At 40.8% G+C, this 14,608-nt stretch overlaps 2 protein-coding genes across 2 annotated transcripts; both read left to right on the top strand.

The window, feature by feature from the left end:
- Positions 1-946: 946 nt before the first annotated feature.
- Positions 947-7,572, top strand: LOC104945066 (cyclin-dependent kinase 12-like). The gene is made up of 4 exons (XM_010770693.1): positions 947-1,205; positions 1,932-2,543; positions 3,398-3,493; positions 5,577-7,572. The coding sequence occupies exons 2-4, from the start codon at positions 1,968-1,970 to the stop codon at positions 6,732-6,734; spliced, it is 1,830 nt and encodes a 609-aa protein (XP_010768995.1). The 5' UTR covers positions 947-1,205; positions 1,932-1,967; the 3' UTR covers positions 6,735-7,572.
- Positions 7,573-8,912: 1,340 nt separating this feature from the next.
- On the top strand, positions 8,913-13,697 carry LOC104945067 (uncharacterized). Its single transcript, XM_010770694.1, has 4 exons — positions 8,913-9,176; positions 9,543-10,064; positions 10,192-10,323; positions 11,065-13,697. The coding sequence occupies exons 2-4, from the start codon at positions 9,585-9,587 to the stop codon at positions 12,763-12,765; spliced, it is 2,313 nt and encodes a 770-aa protein (XP_010768996.1). The 5' UTR covers positions 8,913-9,176; positions 9,543-9,584; the 3' UTR covers positions 12,766-13,697.
- The last annotated feature ends 911 nt before the right edge of the window (positions 13,698-14,608 follow it).

The raw sequence follows: 14,608 nt of genomic DNA on the forward strand, positions 1-14,608 counted from the left end.
CTGTAATAATAGGATTGCAGTGGGTTGAAGAGGTCAGACCAGATAGGGTGGTGATATGCACAGATTCATTGTCCATATTACAAAGCATACAGTCAACAACTACTTGGGAAGACATTCTCATAGAACTGAATCATAGCCTGTTAAGACTGCACATAAGCGGCATAGATCTGCAGTTCTGCTGGGTGCCTGCTCATGAGGGGGGGAAAGGGAACGAGTGTGCATGAGGGGGTGAAAGGGAACGAGTGTGCTGATAAATTAGCAAAATGTGCACTACAAAAGGAAATAACTGTACCAGTTCAACTTGGAGAAGGAGAAGGAAAAGCAGTAATTGATAAGAAAGGGATGGAGATCTGGCAGAAAAGTTGGGAGAAAGACCAGAAAGGCAAGGACTATCACAAAGTACAAAAGACAATTACAATTAATATTCATAAAGAAAGAAATAGAAGGGAGGAAATCATGATGGCTAGACTCCGAATAAATCACACAGCTTTGAATAGTACGCTGTATGTCATGGGGAAAAGTGACAGTAACAAGTGTGGGAACTGTGCAGTAAAAGAAGAAGTAGAACATATCTTGTTACACTGTGACATCTATAAATCTGAAAGAGAAAAACTAAAGGATGAAGTCTAAGAGGCAGAGAGGGAGTGGAGTGTGTTTGGTGTATTGGGAACAAAAGGAGAGGGAGTAAGAGCTACCAGAAAGGCACTGTTTAAATTCTTGAGTGAAACTGGGGTCGGAAAAAGAATTTAACATTAGGTCAGGAAAGAACATAGATTTGTTTTTTGTTTTATTTATTTCATGGTTGTATTGATTTATTTATTTATTTTAATTTTATTTTGATTAGAGCATAAGTTAAAGAGTTGGAATGATGTGATGATACATACTTATGGACAGTAGGTGGCGGTATGCACCTTTTAAGTTGTTTGCAATCCGCCAAAAGCAAGAGAAGAAGAAGAAGAAGAAGAAGAAGAAGAAGAAGAAGACAGGTTTTTCACACTCCATCCAGGAGGGGCGGTATTTCAACTCCCTTGTTACTGACTGAAGCCAAATATCTCGGTGAAACACAGGGCCAGTGAAAACTTGGTTAATGTTAGCTAGTTGCTTGACAGTTTGTTGTTGTCAGCACTTTAACACATTTCCCAAATTATTTTCAAGGTTTTCCTATTATCACCCCCTTAAAAAAGTGGAGTCGTCCAACATTAAAGGTAATGTAATCCTTCGTTACTGTTTACGCCAAGGCTACTGCTATGACTGCTAATAGGTTAACCAAAACTGTCCCTTGCAAATTAGCTTCAGATAACGTTAGCTTATGTATCTTAGCCCTAGGCCCAACTGTGTCCCTTTACGATGTAAATAGTCAATAGACATTTTTTGGTCTTAATAAATTGTGAGTTACGTATGTTTGCACGAGCTAAAGCTAACTAGCTGCTATTTCGCAGCCAACCCAACGTTACTAGCGAAAGGCTACCCAGGTAAGGTAATGCTAACAGCTAGATCAAAAGCTATTTAGGCTACTTCTAATGTGTCACTCAACGCATACTGCTAACTTAAACAATATACAGCAGGTTACCTTTAGAATTATGCTACTGTAGTTCTGTTCAGTCACCTGGAATAAAGGTTTGCACACAATACCTAGTCCCTTTTTACGTTAGGAACCCTTGATCCGTCCCCTTATTTCAAGCGATGATAATTAATATGTACTACTATATGTGATATGATTAAGCGGTGACGATTGCAAGTAAAGGTTTTCACAACTATGTGATCACTTACTCTTACTTTTAGTATTGCAATAAATGGATCCTTAAGATCTGTTAAAAAAGTTCTCGTTTAGGTAAATCTCAAATGCTAAATATTTGGTTTATCAAATCTTCGAAAGTCTTTACCTCATCTTTTTAAAGCATATTTTCTTCTCTATCTATTATTTGTTGCAGGCTTTGCCATCCAGCTGCTGGTGTTACTGTGAGAATATGCAGTCCAACAGGTCTCAGTACAGTAACAGTAGGCAGTACAGTGACAGAAGTTCCAGGAATTGGGACGACTATGAGGATAAATGGGAAGAGAGGGGTGAACCACAAAGAGATAAGCTCAAGGATTCTTATCAGAAATATGGTGGACATGGTAGCAAAGAGAGGACAAGCAGAAGCACAGAGTTCAGTGATTCTCCTAAGATGATATACAGCAAAGACTGGAGCGGAAAGAGCTCAGCCAGGAGAGGGATGTCCTCACCTGAGCAGGGTGCTCCAAAAAAAAGGCGACAGTTTACAGAGGATGACAAAGATTACAGATACAGACGTGAGCCTGAAGACACAACACCCAACAGTTTTTCACGTGCACATGTAAACAAAGATTTGAAATGTACACCGTCACTGGAAGAGGATTTCAAATGCAGGAAAACACCTCAAGACTCCAAACAACGCTATCGGCACGAGGAATCCAGCTATAGGAAACAACATGACGACTGCAGACAATCTTCTGGATATTACAAAGATAGAGATGATCGTGAAAGGAGCAGAGATGGTTCACAAGAGAGGACATCTACGAAGGTTTGTCACTCAATTACATTACATGTCACTTGTTGGACGCTTTATCCAAAGCGACTTAAGGGCCTGACACACCAAATTGACACCAAAGAACACGTCCCGACGGACCCGACTGTTGTGTCGCCTCACGTCTCCTGCGTCTTGTCCAAAAAGTTGCACTGGAACACACCGCAAAGACTTCAGCCGACGGCCAAGTAGCACATGAGTAGCAATAACTCTCCTTACCAGCAGGCGGCGGTAGTCTGTATTCGTCACTCAAAAGAGGCAACCGGAAGACAGACTGCGTGATATATACAAACAACAAATAGCGTGTGTGTTCCATTTTCACTCTCGTCCATCACAGACTGTTTCACATAGCGACTTATAATCGTTTAATTCTTGCGTTCAGGTGAGATGAAAATGAAAAATAATAGCCGTCTGTGTGTGCCTAATCGTTTGTTTGCGTACCTCACTTCCGTTTCGCTTCTCATGCACTGATTCGCTAAGTGATTTGTTTTTCAGACAGCACCCTGAGGGTGTCGGTACGGCCGAAAAGACACGACGGTGCGGGACACACCAATCTGAGTAGGGCGACAGGATGCTCATCGACGGCCAAAATCGGCTTGGTGTGTCAGGGCCTTTACATACATTCAGTACTGTGGGCAATCCCCACAGGAGCAATTTGGGGTGAAGTGTCTTGCCCAGAGACACAACCTCATGCTGACTGCAGTGGGACTCTAACTTGCTCTCCGATGATCCAAAGATCAGCACACTATCCCACGGAGCAAAAGCCTCCCTGTATACATTGTATATATTCAGTGTAAGGTTTTTTGTATTATTAAAGGAAGTTTAATAGAACTTTTCTCCATATCCAACAGAGTTACGCCGCACCAGGAGAGAGGAATGACAGCCCTTCCACACACCATGAGGATTATCGTCAAACAAGGTTTCCAGTGAATGGGTCAAGTGGACAGGTGGGTACTTTTCACATGTGGCTACCTTTACCATCGGGAAGAGGTGTGATCAGATGTGCTAGGGTTAATATATAGTTTGTTCTAAATGATTTGCTAATGTTCTATTAGAAAGGAAGTGCATTCAACACACACACACTCAATTCATTCTTTTGAGTAACACTGAATGTTCACCACTGAATGGCACCTTTTAGGTTGAACGCTTCTGTTTTTGTGTAATGCATCCGTTGTAGGATTAATATATGCATTATCAGGCCATGGCGTGTGTTCACAATTTACCCCAAATAATCAAATCAACATTTTCAGTTTGTAGTACAGAGTGTTATTAAGAAGATTTTCCCTGGAAGTGGCTGCCCTAACTGGATCACTAAATACAAATATGTTCAGCTACTGAAGACTGGCCTGTTGAATCATGACATAGCCAAAGTGATTGTGTACATTCTTAGTTTCCTTATTCTCCAAAAACATATCTGCATATGAATGCAGAATTTAGAGGCAATTAAACAATATTCTTGTATAGGATGATTTCTAGGGTAGAATTGACTAACCACTTTTGAGCGGCCTTTGGTTGCATGCAGGTAAACATTCAGTGTGGAGAGCAAAAGAGGCAGAAGATAGCTTTCGTTAGCTTTTTTGTTTCATGTATTAGCATTCATATGCAGGTATCTTTGAGAAGCAACCTCATTTGTATTTCAAGACTTTAAAGCACAGAAGACAAAATCCAATATCTGCTGGTTACACCTAGGGATGGGTACCGAGCCCCGGTATTAAACGGGCCCCGGGGCTGAATTATTAAAGACCGTGGTACCGTTGAGCTCCGACGTTATTTTATAACTCCGTCTTTTTATCGGTACTGGAGACATGTAAAAAATATTTGTCATATGTATTATTGCTACACAAACATTATATTGCAGTTTTAGTCTCGCCAACTCCGTTTCTAATATGCAAAAAGAATGCAAATTGCGTCTATGATTATTTTTTGTATTTTCGATCTTTCCAATCCAGACGAGAGATCTCTCTCCCCCGCCTGTGTGCGAGGGGGCGGGGCAGTTTACACACACGCAGCTGCTACATGCAGCAACACACATACACACACGGAGGAGATGGCGGAGAAAACGCGCTCCAAGGTGTGGTTAAACTTTACCCGTCTCGATGTGGACAAGTTACCAAAAGGGCAATAAGAGTTTAGCATGTAAGAGCGGTAACACAAGTAATTTGTCTAAACATTTAGCAAAAGTGCACCACATTCAGACGGAGAAATGCACCGGGTTCGACTGTCTTTCTAGTAGCTCTGTAGCCCCATCCACGAGTAACATTTCCACGTCAGGTGTTATGTATGCTAGCAGCAACACACAGAGTTAACTCAATGATACAAATATGGGTTCATGATTAGAGGTAACTGAGTTATTTATTTTGTTGAAGTTTCAGCTATTCTGTTTACAATTCTGTTACAATTCTGTCATCAGATTATTTAATATGATTTGTTAAAACATTGTTGTTTCTTTTGATGTGAAATATTATTTATTTAATTTAAATAAAAAGCAATGTTAGTTTTGTTCACAATTTGTTTAGTTAGTTTACCTTATTTTTTCTCTCCAAAAGAACCGATAAAAGAACCGTTAAAAGACCGGACCGATAAGCGGTATCGATAAAAGTAGTAGTGCCAGTAAAACCTTAACGATACCCATCCCTAGTTACACCTGAACCCTTTTTTCTCCCTTGCCCCCGACATTACACACATTGCCTTTACAACACCTTGACAGTGCTAACACAGACTTAAACAAATCCAGCTTTTGCATTACTCTTTTGTTTTGGTCTAATTACTAAAAGTCCAGTAGCTAGTTCCCCATCGTCAGCTTGAAAGGGAACCAATCACCATGGCCAAGAACAACCCACATATTTTTCTAAAATAAAAATAAATGTAATCGAAAAAGGAAGTATTTAATTCAGTGCTGTTTGAGTTTAAATAGTAACATTTAAACATTTGTAATGACTCACAGGTTGTTCCATATACTACAAATGTGTTTGCCAAACAAAGAGTGCAGAGTTCCCTACACTGTGGTTGCTTCTGTGTTTTTCCCATCAGTCTTTTGAGAGTGAAGTCACCACCCATAGTGCTGCTGTTCCTGAGAAGTCAACCATGGGCTTCCAGCGGTTCCTGGAAGTGCTCAATAAGGGTGTGAATGTGGACACTCTCACCCAGATAGTGACTCGGAGCTCCCCAGAAGAGGATGATCGACCACAGTCTCCAACTTCTTTCACAAAAACTGATAATCCCTGGTCTCCCGGTTATGCTGGGATGCAACAGGAAAGCCACTGGAGCGAGAGAAATGGACCCCAGAGACGGACTTCTCCACTGCCTCCTCACCAGTCCTTCAGCCCAAAGAGGTGCCCTCTGTCTGATGAAGAGTCTCTGCAGAGGGGGGAATGCTCCAACAGTAGATCCAGGTCTCCCCCTGTGGTGGAAAAGATCACACTGACACCTGAAGAGGAGCACAAGCACAGGCAAATGCAGGATGTTTTGCTGGCCATCGGCATGGATTTAGGATCTGATGAACTGGGCCAGATGTCACATCGGATCCAGGAGCGCCTGTATGGAAAGAAGGACACTGACGGGAGACCCCTTCGCAGAGCAAGCAGGGAAAGGGAAACAAAGCGAGCGGTTTCACCAAGACAGCAGCAAGGCAGATCCTCATCATCAAGCAGGTCTAGTTTTAGCCCATCACTTAGGGAATATTACAACCAAAAAGACTTGTATAGTGCTCAGAGGGATAAAACGGAGGTAGACCAAGTACAGGCGCAAGAAGCTGTTGTTTATGCACAAAATAGCGACAGTAGCGCTTTACAGCAGAGTGAGAAATGTCAAACGTACTCTCAGGACAGCAACGCTGCATGTCAACCGATTCCTCAAAATCCTGCATACAATTATCCACCCCCGACGCCTGTTATGCCGATGTACCCCCCAGTTAACAGTTCCCCGCTTCCGTACCCGGCTCTTCCTCCCAACATGCCCCACTTCAGACCTGGACTATTCATGCCTCGCCCGCCTCCCTTCTTCCCTTACCCCAGTGTCCCACCTATGAACATCTTTCCAGGAGTACTCCCTCAAATGAGGCACCTACTCCCACAGAATATGGGTAATCCGTCCTATTTTAACACATTTCAGCCTCTGAACATAGCACAGAGAAAAACAATCACAAGGACCCGATGTCTGCAGGTCATTGATACCAAACAACTTGGATAAAGCAACTTGTGGAAATCCGACTGACTGATTATATATTCTAATATAAATCTTTTTGACTCTGGAAAACAGCAAAAGATCTTGATAAAATAAATCAGTTGGACTGTCATGGACTTCTGTTTTTGACCACAAAAGACATTTGAGAATATCCTCAGAGAAAATTAACATAAAAAAGCAACACAGTCAATGACATTAACACACCACAAGTTAACTGAAAATACTTTTTTGAACTTTGTCCATCTTTGTCTGTTCTTATACCCTTAGTACAATGTCATGCTGAAGAAAAATACTGTGTGAAATAGATTTTTGAAAATGCTGCATTCTTGATTTATGAATACATTTTAGTTTTAATACCAAGATTTATTACATTGTAATTTTTGTTAATTCTTGTCCTATTGAAATGGCACCGTAAAACGGTGTTTAGTCTTCAGAGGGATTTGGCCGAGTCACGACTACATAACATGCTCTACTCTTAAGCTTCAATGTTGTTGAAGATGAGATGTTTCCTTTATGTGTTCATATGCAGAAAATGATCCTGTACATATTTGTATAGCAAAACATTAAACACGGTGATTATAAGTAAATGGCTACGAGATGTTTAATTGCACTATATTGTGAAGAAGAAGCAGGTTAATCACAAATCGCTTCTATTATCTGCGTATACAGTATAGTTTGTATGGATACCATGCTTGGAAATGTGTGGATTTGTTCACTTCATCTAACATCTGTTCAGCTGGAACTCTGTGGAAGATCACATTAGGACTATTGATTCTGTGAAATATGTATTTTTATTGAAAATTGTATTGTGTTAATTATTGACTCCATAAAAAGATTGATGCTATTGGTTTGCCGTAATTCTGACAAATTTCAAAATATTAAATTACTGACTGACAGGTGAATGCAGAGCTCCTGAAAATGTCCTTTAAAAATCATCTAATAATTTAAGAACTTACATGGCACTGCAAGCCAGCAGGATAAAGTCAACTATTGCTCTTCACAATCACAAGCCAGGAACATTATAACACTAAGTAGATGCAAGACTGCTGAAGAATAGATAAATAAAACCGATTGATTTGTTTTCTTCATTAAACATTTGTTTAAAACCCTTTCACGCATTGAGGTCACTACAGTGGACAGCTTTGCAAAAGGTGTTTTCTTGTGTGTGCATGGGTTTTGATGGCATAGTTGCATCATCAGCCACTAACTGCTACTCAGTGGAAAGCCAGTGCAAGTGAATGATAAATGTCTCTAAACCAAGATGAACGACAGAAAGCCACATGGACCAAGTCACCTGCCAATATCCTGCCAATCCTTTCATGGAAAGCGCTCCCTGCCGGTATAAAACATTTGGTGACGTCAAGTAACAACTAAGGAATCATATAATTCATAAATTGTCAAAGTATTGATTTTATGTTTGCATGAAATCATGATTATTCGCCTGTCCACTAAAGTGGACGTCATGCATCACTGGCTGTATTTCAACTAAAATTCATACTGTTCTCCTTGAAAATACTTCATTTGCAATATCTTTTTGGGCCTTAAATATATATACTTAAAGGTGGGGTAGGTAAGTTTGAGAAACCGGCTCGAGATACAGTTTTTGTTATATTCCATGGAATGCTCTTAACATCCCGATAGCAATGAATATCTTAAGTGCTTTCACAACAAATCCATAAAAAAATGTCATCTGTGGAAGCGTAGTACTGTAAAAAGCACGACCAATCATTTTAGCCGGCCCGGCTAAAATAACTGGATGGGCTACCTGCCTGTCAGCCTTCCATCTGTGCACAAACTTATCTCGTGCCCTCATTGGTCATGTGCGCGTTCGTGTGTGCTCGAGCTGGTTTCTACAAAATTACCTACCCCACCTTTAAGTTATTATAATGTAATTTTAAGTTTGCACATCTTTATTTATAATTTTTTCGAAATTTACAAGTTTTCAGTTTAGACTTTAACGCATACTGTCCACCTGAGTGGACATATAAAACATTTTTTTTCTAAATTTGAAAAAAATAAAGTTAAAATCTTGTTTTTAATGCCCCAAGAGCAATAAAAACCCTTTGTAAAAAAATCCTGAGTGAGGCTTTCATAATTCGTGCATGAAAGGGTTAAAAAGGTTTGGCAAACATTGACTAAACTGTCCTGAGGCCAATGAGTATCACATTTTTGTCAAAGTTTAGTGGAATACGAGAGGTGCAGTTGGTACTCCGCCCTGTGGGTGATGCTGTTAGTACCAACATTTCACACCACCGAAGCACTGAGCAATGCATTCTTGGCCAATTTTTTTTAACATTAACGGTTACCCCTCGCTTTTTTCGGAAGCCAACTAAAGGTCCCTATTGGCATATCAGTATTCAATAATTACATTTTTTATGTAACAGCCTTGAAAAAACAAAACCTCCACTATGCGACAGAGGAAGGTGGTAGTTTGAGACGCTGTAGCAGGTAAGCAGTCTGGTAGATGCTAAGCTAGCTGCTAAGCTATCCGACTAAAAACTGAATTTAACGCTAAGTCAGTCAGTTTTGATGTCAGTTCTGTCCTAAATTTGCAAAGTGACTTAAGTACAGCATGTCACCGTGGAATACAGGTTGGTTTATCCAAAGCCAGGCTTTGCCTTTCCTCACAATTAGTAAGTATGTAAGCCAAAGTAATCTTTGTAAACGCAGCGTTGTGTCAACAGTGACGAGAGGGGGGCTTCTCCAAAAGACAGTTGGTCTTTTTTTTTCCTCAGTGCTGTCAGTACAGTAACAGTCTACAAGGCTGGTCTGTTTCTTCGAATGTAATGTTTCCACATTTGTTCTACTTTACAGAGTGCATTGACTACATACATCTTAAGTGAGGCAGGCTGAAGGATGGATCCAATCGACTGGGATGCCATACGAGCAATCCAGATAAATCTGCACCCAAATCAACAAAATGACATAAATAACAGCATTGAGAATGCCCCAAGAACTAATATTGAGTGGGACGCTTACTGTGAATACTCAAGACCCACTGTTTGTGAAGCACACAGCAGCATGAGAGTGAATGTGGAACACGAGCGACTGAGTCCTTCTTTTCATAACGTTTATATTAAAGACTCAGAAGTCCAGGACCCAGACGGAGAACCGCTTCCATCGGATGAAGAAGATCCAGAGCTGTCAAGAAAGAGGAAAGAGCTTAGAGAGATAGAGGAGCGGATAATATTTAAGAAAGCTGCCATTGCTCTGAAAGCAGTTGAACCAACACTGCCAAACGTTTCCAGTAATGCAGCTACATGCAAAGGTGCAACTCTTAAAGAAAGGGTGAATGTCATTTTGCAGAAAATAAATCCTGCCAGATTTAACTCAATGGTAAGTAAGTTTTCTTAATGGTTAGATAATCCTTTGTTTAATATTTTTTTAACGTTGGGTTTCTTACCAATTTGCAACTGTGTTCCACAAATTAAACTGTATGCTGTACTGCTTTATTGTTTTTCAGTTTTGGTCGCACAGAGAGCGAATGCACTCATCCAGGCTGAGCAAAGATAGTCTCCTGCAGAACAACCATCCCCTGAAGCTCAGAGTGAAGGCGCTAATGAAGAGGAGATGCAGTGATCCAGCACGCACAGAGGTTTGTACCACTTTTTGCCCCTTAATTTGTAGAAAAAGTATATCAATATATACAAAAAAACAAGAAAAGACATTAATAATGATGGTAATCATCAATATTTATCTAGCCATCTAGGTTCTATCTATAGCTACTTATCCTTTAACCTTTCCGTAACCTTAAAGGTAAATTACACCTTCTTTTTTGAATATACTCATCACTTGTAATGTTGAAATAATATTGCAATTATTATTGCAATATAGGTTGTTTTTTTTAAAAGCCACCTAGACCATCAAAATGTGCGTAACTCCATCCATTATCGTGTTTATTTACAGCGCTGAACTGATAAATCAGCTGGCTATTATTAGCTTAATGCAGATTTATTGGAATCAGATTTGATAACAAGACATTTCAGCACAGGAATCCCATGAACCTTAAATCAATCTCAGTGCCATTTTTCATATCGATGTCTTTTATTGGAATAAGCACCCTGGTCACACTGATTTTAAAGTCCATTTGCAATTTGATCAGGTCGGACCTAAAAACATAGATGTATAACTGTTAAAATGGCTGTATTTAATTCCCTGAAGTAGAGAGCGCAGAAATGTACTCTATTAAAATTAATAAACTCAATTGTCAACGACTTTTAGAACTTTAGAAGTTCCAATCACAAAAAAAGTAATGTGGTTGCCATAACTTTTTGTTTCTCCTGAAATAAGGTTTTAAAAAAAAATAAATGTTTTTGAATATCTTTCCTTTCCTCAGTGCGGTGAAACCCCACCGTCTCCCCCCAGTCGAAGCTTTACCTCACCAGCCAAGGAGGAGACTATCGTCAACGAAGGTTTCCAGCGCTTCCTCAGCGTGCTCAACAAAGGAGTGGACATAGACCTCCTCAGCAGGATTGTCAACGATGATGATGAAGATCTCCCTTCAGGCGAGCAGCTCCTAACCACTCAGCCCCCTGCAGGAGAGAAAGAGCCACATCCATCTTTCAGGAGCGAGGGCCAGCGATCAAACAGTGAAGCCTCGCTTCCCGGCTTCAGTCAGACCAACAGAGGCCACGACACCTTTTGCATACCGGGCGATGATGAAAGTAGGAATCAAGGAGGAGAAAGCAAGTTTGGTTCTAGCATACGATCAAAGTCACCTGTTTCAGTTGTGAAGAAGAAGGAAGAAGAAGATAAACCAAAGGTGGATGTGCAGCGTGAACAGCTTCAGAATATTCTTAAAACTCTGGGGTTGAACCTGGAAGTGGAAGGGATGAGCAAACTAGAAGATCGGACTCAGGAGAGACTATACGGGAAGAAGAATGAAGACACAAATGTAGAAGGATGTAGAGGAGTGCAGGAGAGTCAGCAGAGTGGCCCCCAGAGACATTTCAGTAACTCCTCAAGGTCCACCAAGTCTAGAAGCTTAAGTCCCAGCCTCCCAATGCGTCAGTGCTCCCCCAGTAGAAACCTGGAACGAAAGTCTGAACAGACTTATTCGAGAGAGAGGAGAGACAGGATTATAGACAATAGCAGAGACAGAAGCAGAGACAGATTTAGAGACAGGATTATAGACAGAAGCAGAGACAGGATTATTGACAGAAGCAGAGACAGAAGCAGAGACAGGATTATAGACAGAAGCAGAGACAGAAGCAGAGACAGGATTATAGACAGAAGCAGAGACAGGATTATTGACAGAAGCAGAGACAGGATTAGAGACAATAGCAAAAACAGAATTGGAGACAGAAGCAGAGAAATTGTTATAGACAGAAGCAGAGATGGAAGCAGAAACAGTCTTACACAAAACCAAACCAACCCCCATCCCAAACCGGATAATTGTTCTACATTTCCACAATACAGTTTGTCCGAGGACTCACAGTACACTGCCTACGATAAAGGCACTTACAGCTCTGCCACAAATACTTACTGGGGACAGACGCAGGTGTCTGTTCCTCCCTCCCTATACCCCGGTGAGGGTCCTTACCCCCTAAACCCTTACCATAACTTTCCTGATTCTGTGGGGGAACCTCACATGGTTAACCCCTATCACAACCCCCTTGACACAAACTTTTTTGTAAATCCAGACTTGTCTACGAGTGAAGGCCAAGTTGCATCTTTTTCCAGGAATCGCTGCCTGCAGGCCATCGACAGTACGCAGCAGTGTGTAATGAAAAAGAACACCACAAAGAAAACCACAAAGAGTTATAAGAAGAAGTTGAGTGCAAGGAAAATCAGGAAGGTTCAATACTGGGAGAATGTAATAGCGAAACATGAACAAAAAAAGATATTATCCGAAGTGCCTAAGGCAGAGGCTGAGGTGGACCCTCCACCTTTGCCACCGAAGTTGCAGGAAAATAACATTGAACATGTGACCCAACCCGAGCCAATACACAAGGAGAAACGGCAGCTAACAGAGGAGGAAGTCAAAGCGAACCTGAGGAAAACGGTTGGTGGAGTGTTGGTTACATTAGCTTCCTAATCCATGTCATTTCAGGAGGTCATGTTATGGAGGTTTGATCCCACTTGGATGGGATTTCAGTTTATCATGCCGAAAAGTTAGGCTACCAGCTTAGCTAAGTTTAATTTGTGGATCAGGGCAAGTATTTATCTAGTGTCACAGAAGAAAAAAAATCACTCTTAACTGACATTTGATCAACTTTCTTAAAGCTACAGTAGGTAACTTTATAAAAAGTATACTTATATTTGTTAAATCTTTATCGTGACAGTAGTGAATGAGACAGATATGTGAAAACATAATCCTATACTGCTTCAATGATCTTTAATTTGAAGATTACACAATGCAGAAGAAAAGCGACCGATCAGAGCAGTCTCTAACACACTGTCAATCACTGCTGCATGAACTCCGATCATCAAACTAAGCAGCACTGTGACTGTCACTAAATATGAATATAGATTCTGTTACTGCATTGACTATTTCTCGTTTCTATTGTTTTCAGAAATATTTTTGTTAAGCTGTAAAATTAAAGTTTGCACGGGTTGGTACTTGGTTTTAGCGCAACTGGTCACCGCTGGTATTAAAACCAGGGGGGTGGTGAAAAAAACAAAAAAAACAACGCGTGAATTTTAACAACATGTTTATTTATTGACTACTACCCACAAACATATGGAAATGGGTTACTATTTAAACAAATAAATGTATTTATAAATGTATTTAGGAACCTATCCATGTCATGTTAAGTGGGGGTCGACCTAAAATCCTCTAGGGGGGTCCGGGGGCATGCTCCCCCGGTAAGATTTCTTTTTTAATTTTGGAGTTAAATGCATCAATCTGGTGCATTTTGAGGGGAAAATAAAGAGACTCTATGGAAACACCTATATTAAGCAGAACTGTATACGATTTCAATAATCATAAAATCATGGCAATAACCAATAACATCCCATTTCCAATATGAAAAAACACTGAAACTTGTTTATTTATTTATTTTTGGTTCATTTATAGTTGAGTGTGTATGTGCTCCTGAATCAGCCTCTCCTGTCTCCCCCCTCTCCTGTCTCCCTCCTCTCCCCCCTCTCCAGTCTCCCTCCTCTCCCCCTGCTCCTCTCCCCCTGCTCCTCTCCTCCCTTCTCCTTTGAGGCAGCAGCAAAGACTAGTTTTAGCTCTCAACAAGTTTTAAAAGTGTATCTTACCTTTTTTCACCTAGTTAACTTTTTATTTATTTATTCATGCATATTTTACTAATCACATTACATTTAATTTAGCTGACGCTTTAATCCAAAGCGACTTATAATGACCGATTACAGGGACATTCACCCTGGAGTAACTAAGGGCTAAGTGCCTTACTCAAGGGCGCACTAGTGGTGGTGTTCCTGGCGGGATTAGAACTCACAGCCTTCCGATCTTCAACCCACCTCACTATCCATTAGACCAATCACTACCCTCTCTAATGGAAATATGTGTTTACATAAATCCCGAGCTTGAATGACACACAGAGACCATCAAGGGCTTTGATTTATCATCTGTATGACAGTGGCCATGTGCCATGTCGTGCCATGTCGGCAAGCCACATCATGTGGACAGCCAGTCACCCTGTGTGAGGCTGGCCACTTAACAGGCCAGAAGGAGGCGAGATCAGAGCAAGGGAGAGAGGGATCATTGTCCACAAGTTAATCGATCGCAGATGGCGTCGTGGTCACGGACGAATACAAAAAAAATTATTTAAAAAAAAAACTAAATGGGTCGCGAAATATACTTGGGCGGCCGTTAATATACCTGGGCGGCCCGCCCAAGTATAGTCTATGTGTGGGAAACCCTGGAGCAGCATGTCAGACATCTATACCCTTTAGCAATTTACAATTTAATA

Source organism: Notothenia coriiceps, unplaced genomic scaffold, assembly GCF_000735185.1.
Source record: "Notothenia coriiceps isolate Sejong01 unplaced genomic scaffold, NC01 NC01_scaffold00009027, whole genome shotgun sequence".
Taxonomy (NCBI): Eukaryota; Metazoa; Chordata; class Actinopteri; order Perciformes; family Nototheniidae; genus Notothenia; species Notothenia coriiceps.

Excerpts from the sequence above, each read along its gene's own strand:
- LOC104945067 (XM_010770694.1), top strand. The coding sequence starts at position 9,585 with ATGGATCCAATCGACTGGGATGCCATACGAGCAATCCAGATAAATCTG. Across the intron at positions 10,065-10,191 it reads CTGCCAGATTTAACTCAATG|TTTTGGTCGCACAGAGAGCG; the intron begins GTAAGTAAGTTT and ends ATTGTTTTTCAG. Across the intron at positions 10,324-11,064 it reads GTGATCCAGCACGCACAGAG|TGCGGTGAAACCCCACCGTC; the intron begins GTTTGTACCACT and ends TCCTTTCCTCAG.
- LOC104945066 (XM_010770693.1), top strand. The coding sequence starts at position 1,968 with ATGCAGTCCAACAGGTCTCAGTACAGTAACAGTAGGCAGTACAGTGAC. Across the intron at positions 2,544-3,397 it reads AAGAGAGGACATCTACGAAG|AGTTACGCCGCACCAGGAGA; the intron begins GTTTGTCACTCA and ends CATATCCAACAG. Across the intron at positions 3,494-5,576 it reads TGAATGGGTCAAGTGGACAG|TCTTTTGAGAGTGAAGTCAC; the intron begins GTGGGTACTTTT and ends TTTTCCCATCAG.